Source organism: Vipera ursinii (genome assembly GCF_947247035.1).
Source record: "Vipera ursinii genome assembly, chromosome: 1".
Lineage (NCBI taxonomy): Eukaryota > Metazoa > Chordata > Lepidosauria > Squamata > Viperidae > Vipera > Vipera ursinii.
This window is the reverse complement of record NC_139512.1, coordinates 29,412,979-29,423,368: the sequence shown is the minus strand read 5'-3', so window position 1 is coordinate 29,423,368 and position 10,390 is coordinate 29,412,979. Positions and strand designations below refer to the sequence as shown.

Sequence of the window (10,390 nt, the reverse complement as noted above, 5' to 3'; positions counted from 1 at the left end):
CTGGGTTGGTTCGGGTGGAAAGAAAAAGCTGGGTATCATCAGCATACTGATGATACCTCACCCCGAAACCACGAATGATCTCACCCAGCGGCTTCATATAGATGTTGAACAAGAGAGGAGAGAGGACCAAACCCTGAGGGACTCCACAAACAAGAAGCCTCGGGGCAGACCTCTGCCCTCCTGTCAACACCGACTGCGAGCGGCCCAGGAGATAGGAGGAGAACCACTGTAGAACAGTGCCACCCACTCCCAACCCCCTGAGATGCTGCAGTAGGATACCATGGTCGATGGTTTCAAAAGTCGCTGAGAGGTCTAATAGGATTAGGACAGAGGAACAACCCCTGTCCCAAGCCTGCCAGAGATCAGTCACCAGCACGACGAATGCTGTCTCCGTGCTGTACCCGGGCCTAAAGCCCGATTGGTACGGGTCCAGATAATCAGCTTCCTCCAGGAACATAGGGAGCTGATGCGCCACCACGCTCTCAACAACCTTCACAAGAAAGCGAAGGTTGGAGACCAGACGATAGTTGTTCAAAATAGCCGGGTCCAGGGCAGGCTTCTTGAGGAGGGGCCTCACCACCGCCTCCTTCAAGGTGGCAGGGAAGGTACCCTCCCTCAAAGAAGCAGTTATTACTGCCTGGAACCAGCCTCGTGTCCTCTCCCGAGTTGCATACACAAGCCAGGAGGGGCACGGGTCCAATAAACATGTGGTGGAACTCAGTCTCCTCATGATCCTGTCCACCTCTTCTGGGGTTACTGTTATCCCTTTCGTTCATATGGTAGTAATTATTACAGAAAAATTATTACCACAAACAAATATATCCATTTTTAAATAGAGTGATCATATTGAGGCTGCAAACATCTAGACAACCACTAAATGGCTATAAAAGAATACATCCAATTTCCCTCTAGCACACATCACAATTTTGGCAACTCAGATTTGGTAACTATTCTCAATGTTCTTCACTGCTTCTTGTGTGGAAATGCAAGACTAGCTTAGCATCTGGAGACCCATCAGAGACAAGATGAACAATTATGGGGCAAGCCTTGCAGATTAATACACTGGAGGCTCTGGCAGCTATCGTCCTTGGAAATCTGGAGGAGGTAATTAGCGGAGGGCACCAGATTGAAGATGACGACTTCATTTAATAATCACCACCACTATTTTTTATGCCTCTGCCCTTGAAGCATATCTGGAAGCTCCAGCTGGTACAAAATGCAGTGGCGTGGGCAGTTATATGTCTATGAAGATCCAGGTCATGGTTGTCCCAAGGGTGTTTTTTTTCAAGAGGCATCTGGACTTTCTTGTTTTTCTTTGAAGACATTTCAAAGACATTTTGTTTTTCTTTGAAGACATTTTGCCTCTCATCAAAGAAGCAGAGCTGAAGAAGCTTCTTGGATTAGAAACTAAACGTCTTCAAAGAAAAACAAGAAAGTCCAGTTGCCTCTTGAAAAACCACCTTTGGGACATGGGCAGTTATATGTATGCTCCTAGAATGGCACATATTACACCTCTGCTAGCTGCAATGATTGCTCATTTGCTTCTGGGTGCAATTCAAGGAAAGGTGTTGCTACAATAAATTATTGTGTGCAATTATTTTCTATGATGTGATGTGTCCAATCTTTGGACACATCACATCATGTTTTCTAAATTAAAATAATAGCTATGGTCTTATTCACACCAGAAAGAAAATGAAATGGGATCAAGGGAATTTTAATAGCAAGGTGGTAGGCTGCTTAGATTTCTCCAGTGCATCCTAAAACAATGTTGAACCATTTCTTACAGATTGCAAAACAAGAATATCTGTGGGTAAAGGTTAAACAAACCTAATTTACAGTACCCTATTTCAATATTTTAAAATGTATATCCCATTGACTCCTATATTGCAGCTGTAGGCAATTTATTACTTTTAACACTCAGTAACATTTTAAAAGCCATTAAAATTGAGCAGCTTAAAAACAGTAGAGTTGGAGACTGGATATGGTTTTTAATTTGCTTCTACCTGTATAACGAGAGTGGGTTCAGCCTCAGGCCCGGATATAATGAACATGCCAGTGTATCTCTAGGGAGCCCACCAAAAAGATGCTCCAATAGTGAATTGTATGGGAATAGATAGCCTGGTAATTATTTAAACCCAAACCATGGACTTGGTAATCTCATTGTGCTAGCTAGTGAACTACAAAAGTGAAAAACTCGAGTAATGTTGCCCTTCACCATAGTGTTTCTGAGCTTTCCCCTTGACTCGACACCATATATTAAATGTATTTTATTCCTGTATATTCTTATTTTTAGTTTGCAAATTTCAGCAGGGGTGGGGGAGTGGGTGGGAGGCAGGATTGGTAACTTCTTTTTAATTTAATGAAGTAGAGGGAAGAGCTCCATTGTATTGAGGTTGGAAAGAAATGACTACACCCTCCCCACTCCTTCTCTTTATGCTGCAACCATGCCCCTGATTGTTTTCCATCCCACTGTAATAGCTTATTTATAGTAAGTGCGCACAAAAGCCAAATTATATAGTTTATGAAATGTGTACTTCACCCCTAGCTGGGCAAAACTATGCTTTTGTAATTTATCCTTTCTGCTGTGTTAAGCTTGCACATTTGCTGTGGCAATTGAAAAAGTATAACAAAGCTGTGACCATTAATTACTAAAGCACGAATAATCTATGACTATTAATTACCAAAACATCAAAAATGCTGCTATTGCATAGATAAATGAAGACAAATGCATTTTGAAGCCATTGGCTGATTGGAAGAAAACTTTAGAATGCATAGAATTGATTTTTTTTTAAATGACTGCTGGTATTTTAATGTGCTCTGAGCACTGCTTAAATTGTCCTGCTGGCAAGCCTTCAACAGCTTCTCTGTTTTAGACTTAGATTCAATGCAACATAAGAGCAGCTGCTTTGTTCAACTATCTGCCCTCACATAGTTTTTATGTGAAACAGTATTGGGATTTTGATCTATGCTGTTATACAGTGCTTCACTATTACATTACTAAATGTTATACAATGCCTCACTATTACATTACTAAACGGCAGATTAAGATATGAAGGAATCCAGAGGAGTTTGGGGAATTCAAGAATAATTTACTCCTAATAAAGACTAAAGCAGACTTCACTGTTAGGGTGCAAAGTTAGCTGAAACAGCATAAAATAGATAAGCAAATAGTGGCAATGCTTATGCAGTTACAGTGGTGCAGTTTGCATGTGATGGAACTATACACTGTGCTGAGAAACAGCTGCTCTAGATCAGAGGTCCCCAACCTTTTGGGCACCAGGAACCAGTTCCGTGAAGAGAGGTTTTTCCACGGACCAGAGGGGGTGTGGTTTTGTGTGCTGCCTGCATCCCGCGGATGGGGCTTTGCTTGTTTGTGCGGACCGGCTGCTGGCATGCCGTGGACCGGTACCGATCTATGGACCAGGGGTTGGGGACCCCTGCTCTAGATAATGAGACCAAGCCAATGCAGTCATTGGCCACAACTGAACCTGGAATTTTGGTTATAAGTCATTGCAATTATAAGGCAAGTTACCATGTGACAGGACTCAATTTTACAGCCATTTTTACGATGCTCATGAAGCAAGTCACCACATCATTAAGTAAATCACATAGTAGTAAGTCCAAATCCAGCTCATCCAATGGATTCATCATGTAAACTGTTGTTTATTGTTCATCTCTCTCTCCCTCCTGGTTTTTGTTTGCCTTTTGCTCCATTTTGCCAATTAACTGATTCTGATTCCTGTTGATTGTAATACATAACATCAAACCATATTTTTGCTAGCTGCACTGAATAGTGCATGTGTTCACTGCAATCTGGATATAGGAATTTACAGTGTGCGGAGTGCAGACCAAGCTGGAAATTACCCAGAGGAATTTTCCAAAAGTTACTTTAATAGCCAACAAAATGCATAACCTTGCATTTATGGTGCATATTCCTGTCACACTACAAACAACTCTAGGGTCAAGATAGAAATAGCTGCAGCCTTTTCCAGCTTCATGTACAGTAGAGCTGCCATATTTGTGCTGTAGTAATCCAATCATTAATAGATGGCAGCAAAGAATTAATAGTTTCCTGTATTTCTTTGATTTAAGTCAGTTTCTGCACTCACTGTCTGAAAATTGGCATGGTTGTGCCCACAATATAACAGTCCTATACAGAGGTGACCTATGCATCATGTGTCTATATACAAAACACTAATCTTTTATGTGGACTTATAGCCGGTTTATTTCTAAGCATTTTGTAATTTGTGGACCCAGTAATTCTTCTCAAGCACTCCTGTTTTTCCTTAGTAGAATGGGACCAGGGGACACAGTAGGTTATAAGCCACAGTAAATTTCCCTTGAAAGCCAGTTGCTTCTCTCATATGGCTTGGATGTGGATGTGAATATGTGTGCACGCCCCTTTAAGTTAGTATTGACTCTTGGCTACAGCCTGGACTAGTCCTAGCAGTTTTATCGGCAAGAAATGGTTTGCCATTGTCTACTTCCTAGGGATGAGAGGGAGTGATTGGCCCAATGTCATCCAGCTGGCTTTGTACTAAGGTGAGACTAGAATTCAGTTTCCCAGTGTCTAGCTTGATGCCATAACTGCTATGCCAAACTGGCTATCTCATCCAGCTTCAGACACACCTAATTCCTCAAAGATCTCAACCTTCCCTTCCTGATGATACCATGAGATGCCTTCTTCCAATTTATTGGGGTCCTTGGGTAATCAATACAACATGTGACATGTACAGAAAGCAAGTTTCATGTATAGCCCATTCAGGATGATCTAGATACTTTTTATTTTTAAAACTTATTAAAAAAACAACCACAAACTGGTACTTTTACAAAGTATGTTGATGTGGGAATGATGGAAATGCTATGAAATATCTGTCATGGAATGTCACCAAGTTCCTTCCCTGAATGTCTTCCATTACATGATAAACAATTAACTGGCTGCTCTGAAAAGCTTTGATTAATTGATTAAATGCTGTCAAACCAGTGTCAACTCTTAATAACCACACAGATAGAATTTCTTGGATGATCTGGAGATTTTGGGCATCATCATCAGTGGCCTTCTCTAATTCTACTAAGGTAATTTTGCTTGGAAAGTTGGAGTTTGGTTTTTTGTTCTTGCTTTTACTTTATTGTTGACAACTTTCATACTTCTCTTTCATGCATTGCATTTTATAAACTTGGTCTGATATTTCTTAATCTATATTCATGGAAGTTGGCTGCACTGAGTTTTCTTTCCACAATAAAGTGGGAATTAAGTTTCTGAAAACAACCTAGTTAATTCAGTGTACTCCAAATAACTCCCAATGGAGGATACAAAACCCTTGAATTTTGTAAACTAGAGTGGATTTTTGCTAAAATGGTTCCTTGATGTTTTCCTTATAAATTCTCAGCTTATTTCAGAGAAGTTGAGGAGGTGTCTCAGTTATAAATTGAAGAAAAATCAAGATTAGAACAAAAAACACCATAATCTCTTCTCTCTCTCTACTGTCCTTTTACTCACCTAACTTCTTTGCAATTCATTATTTACCATTCAGAGAAATACTTCAGACCTCATGCAAGGATACCAATCTCTACTATTTGAAAGGGCATGTATGTCTCTTAAGGCTGTCATGCAAGTCTGAAAAAAATGTATCTGCTTAAAGAATTGTATCAATCATTCCATTAACTAAAGGATCAGTTTCTTTCTTTAAGAATACAAGAAGATTGAAAAAAGGGGGCTGCTTTAACGGATTGCAGAGATGTGGTGCTTTTATAAGATCTAAAAGACTTTCAAATTATTTCAAAATGTGTACAACCTTAGTGGGGAAAACAGCCTTTTGCTAGAGCTCTGAACAAATCACTTGTCTTCTTCCATCAATCTGTCCATCTTCCATCTTCTAGGGCAAGAATTATTTTAAGGCTTTTGTAGTCCTGAGTTTCTCGGTAGATAGGAAGAGACTCACTGACCCAATTTGGGAAGGATCTCACGAGAGACAGAGAGTAAAGGAGGACAGAGCAGCCAACTCTCCAGTTACTGTCCCGAAGCAAAAGGAATTGAACAACTTACTGAATGTTCCTCAGGGTCTGGAATTAGAGCAGCCTCTGTAAGATTTAGGCTTAGTGTTCTCTTTTTCTCTTTCTCTTCATCTCCATCTCCCCTTCCCCCTCTCTCATTCTATCTTATTTGGATTGGATTTAGGGGAAGATAGTTCACACTGCAATATATCCACTGCTTCAGCCCCATTATCTCTTATTATTTCAATTACAAGTATTTGTGCTCATTGGAAAGCAGTTTTAGTGGCAAGGACTAAACTCTTAGTCATTATTTTAAAATTATATTAATAAAACCATTGTGGGCAGTAGTATCTTTTATGGCTCTAAAATATACCATAACAAATGTCTCTGAATAGTTGGTAAATTACTCTGAGTAAATGCTTGCTTCTCTCTTGATGGAGCTAAGATTCTTTAATAAAGTGATTAGTAGGATTTCAGAAACACTGAAGTCATCTACTCCAGTAGAAATGGGTAGCTTTTATATGGAAAAAATATGCTTTGGGTGCTCTGTTTTGGATGAGGGTATCACCAATTTCTGTTCCTTTCCTCAACTCTTTTTTGGGAACCTTTAACAGCTTGATTTAGATCAGGGGTCTTCAAACTTGGCCCTTTTATGACTTGTGGACTTCAACTTCCAGAATTCCTCAGCCAGACATACTGGCTGAGGACTTCTGGGAGTTGAAGTCCAGAAGTCATAAAAGGGCCAAGTTTGAAGACCCCTGATTTAGAGCCACTTATTTAATAAGTTGAGTTTCTCCTAGTCTGAACCAGATTTCTCCAACCTATTGACTTCCAGATGTGGAACCTCATTTCCTATAATTTCAGCTAAAAATTAAGGCCAAACTTATCTGAAAACAGTGGGTTAAAAAAACTGCTCAGTTATTAACAATAATACTTGAAATACTTGGCATTTGCAAATGAAATAAATGAATTGAGAAGAAAGGAAAGGGAGATAATGGGTGTCTTTTCTAGATCTACTATAGAGAGTAAACCATTAAGACATGTCACCATGCAGCAAAAGATCCTCTCATCTTGTTTTCACAAGCTGTTTATACAATACAATATGCATCCATTATACCAACATGCAGAATTAAGTTAATCACAGATATTGCAAATATCTCAGGAATTAAGACCATCCTTAATCTCTCATGCTAAGTTTAAATACTTCAGGACATCTGGAACATTTCCTCACAGCAGTAATACTGAACTGGTCATTGAAGATGGATAAAGCAGTGCTGGCAATGGACAAGGAAAATCCAAATAGTACTTTCTTTCCTAATACAGGCCAATTTGTCCAAATGCTTCCATTTGCCTCCCCATGCCTGATAGCAGGGCTGCCTCTAATTTACAAAGAGGCTCTTCTGATCATAAAAGACTGTTTTGTTTATTTTGCTCCAAAGCTATTTCATTGACAAGCTGCTCAACAGATGACTGAATGGCTGTCTTCACAAGTGAGGCAGCTGTTTCAATCAACAGCCTTTCATATTGCTCTGAAGTCCAGTGCTCCTCGCTGTTGGTACCAAAGGAAGAGGGGACCTGGGAGCATGCTTGGACTTCCTTTGTGTAGTTGCACCCTGCAGTAGAAGCTTGGTTTTTGCTAGTTTTTTTCTTCCCTTTTTGCTTGATGGCTTGAGGAAATGCAAACGTTTCACAAGTAGGAGCTGATTCTTCTTCATCATCCTGATCATCTTCAGCTTCAGTGATCATGATTACAATGCCAGCCCCAGGCATGGTAAACTGCTTTTCTTCACTTTTCTCTTCCTCATCAAAACAAACTGGTACGTCTGAAGCCTCATCTTCCATTACAGATGGGCTGCAATGCAACATCACTTTAATGGAATGACCTTCCTTAGCAGCAGTATCCTCACTCTTGGCCACAACATCAATGTCTGCCCCAAATGGCTGTGACTTGGTCTCTTTGGTTCCCCCTCTTTCTATAAGTTGTTGTTCACTTACAGGCAAATCCTGAGGAATGGGAGGACTGATCTCAGTATTAAAACTGAACTTCTGATTTTCCAACTCTTCAAGGTTTCCATAGAGGGTTCCATGATGTAACTGAAATATTTGCTTCTCTTCTTCAGTTACAAGTGCAGTTTCAGAATGGATTATTTCTGATTGAACTCCACAGTCAATATAACAATTGGGATCAGGAAATTTGTTCTCTCTATTGGAGAGTACCACATTTTCCATATTTAACATGGCTCCATTGTCATTTTCTCCTTCCTGTAGACTTTTGCTGGGGGATTTTTTTATATCTAGTGGAACTTCCATAGCCACAATCTCTGGCTCTTTGTTACTTTTGTTATTCAGGATACTTGCTGTATCACTTCCTTTTTTCTTGCAATCAGGCTGTTCTATTATTTCAGAGTGGCTGGTCCTTTTTTTGCTTCGGGAGAATCTTAGGCAGGGAATTTTAGAACCAGAACTGGCGTGCTCCTTAGAAAATCGTGTTCTGCCAGAATCTCCTATGTCCACATCTAGATGTACACGAGAACAAGCCTGTGTTTGTTTCTTCAGAGTGGATTTGGATCTTCTCCTTAATGTCACTAGTCGTTTGAAAGCCAGCCAGGCCCTTCCTGAAGTCCAAAATTGATTTGATACCTCTGTTTCATTGTGCCCCACGTCAGAAGGCTGGTTAGCAGGCCTTAAGCTAAGAAGTGAATTGGATTCATGGTTCTCATCCTTCTCTTCTACCTTCTCACAAGACTTTTTCCTTTTCTTAAAGCAAAAGACAGAAGCCCTTTTGTCTGGACTCTCAGAGACAGTAATTGGATCAGTTGTATTTGGAGTTTCCAATTGTTGCTCAGTGCCCATCTGAATTCCTTTTGCTAAATGTTCCATACTTTTGGCTTCCATTCTAGCTTCTAAAAAATTGGTTCCTTTGCTAATGTTTCATTGGAAAGACACAATTGGGGCTGATCTACAATAAAAGAATATCACTTGTAGACCAATTGAGCAGTTATGGTTTCTTTTTGGGAATTATATTTTGGAGATGATATGTCAAACCACTTATTTGGAAGCACATTTCCCAATAGTTATCAGAGAAAGAAAATCACTATTAATCCTGTTCAGATGTATGTCAGTAAGTTATTAATGAAGTCAATTTATTAACATTCAAAATTGATCTCAAGATGTTAGTTAAAGAAACAAAACAAGAGTTAGTTTTTTTAACAGCTAACTCTTAACAGTGCTTTTCTCTTCTCTTTACTCTTCCTGAAGGAGTTACACATGTATTTAATAGTCTTTTGATGAGGTGGTGGTGGTGATACTCCATTAAAAGTTCAACATTTTAAATGTTTTAAATAGGTTTAAAATCAACACACAAAATGCCTTCTGTTCCATTAGTGAGAGACACAAGAGGCAACAACCATTTGCAAATCTACATATGGCTTCCCTGTCAAAGATTTAGTTTGGAAACACATTCAAAACACAGCAGTGGAAAAGGCTTTTTTGCCGATTAATTATGGGATGAAATTTCCCCAGGACCTTGGATATTTGTTTTTTTACTGCCTTTCAATCCATTTTCCAGCTAGTGCTTCTTTGGTTGTAAATGTGACCATTTTCTTCCTCAGTGGGATAGCATTGCAGGCATCTGCAGGAGGGGAGGGAAAGGAAAGGAAAAAAATGAATAGCAGCATGCTAAATTCATCCACACAAACAAATCTTCCAAAGAATTAAGCTATTTTGTTAAGGAAGTGTTTACAATCTTGCCTAAATGGCTTCTCACACTGCATGATATCCACAAAGCAGGCACCTCCTTATAGGAATGTAAGTAAGTGGAATATAGGTAGATCCTGAATTTGAATGACCCTGTATAGCCAGGTTGATAAACTGAAGCTTCCAGATGTGCAAACAAGAAGAGAAAATAGTTGTAGCACTGTCACCAGCTTATGAACTTCAAGAGGGATAGATGATGTCTCTAGAATTTATATGTTGTTGAAATTGCCTCCAGAGTCAGGCAGATCAAGACACTGTGTACAATGGCAAGTGATAATGAGACTATCGGTCCAACAAAATTGATTTATTGATTTGTTTGTACAGGCAGTCCTTGACTTACGACCACAATAGAGCCCAAAGTTTATGTTGCTAAGTGAGAAATTTGAAAGTGATTTTAGCCCCATTTTACAACTTTTCTTGCCACATTTGTTAAGTGAATCACTGCAGTTGTTAAATTAGCAATACCATTTTTAAGTGAATCTGGCTTTCCCATTGACTTTGCTTGTCAGAAGGTCACAAAAGATGAACACATAACTGCAAGCATCATAAAAACGAAACAGTTGTCAAGCATCTGAATGTAAATCATGTGACCATGGGATGCTGCGACGGTCATAAGTATGAAAAATGGTCATAAGGTCCC

At 39.5% G+C, this 10,390-nt stretch overlaps 1 protein-coding gene across 1 annotated transcript; it reads right to left on the bottom strand.

Annotated features, from left to right (window-relative positions):
* Positions 1-7,398: 7,398 nt before the first annotated feature.
* Positions 7,399-9,136, bottom strand: AKAP5 (A-kinase anchoring protein 5; the record flags this gene model as incomplete). Its single annotated transcript, XM_083349247.1, has 1 exon — positions 7,399-9,136. The coding sequence occupies exon 1, from the start codon at positions 8,887-8,889 to the stop codon at positions 7,399-7,401; it is 1,491 nt and encodes a 496-aa protein (XP_083205373.1). The 5' UTR covers positions 8,890-9,136.
* Between the last annotated feature and the right edge of the window lie 1,254 nt (positions 9,137-10,390).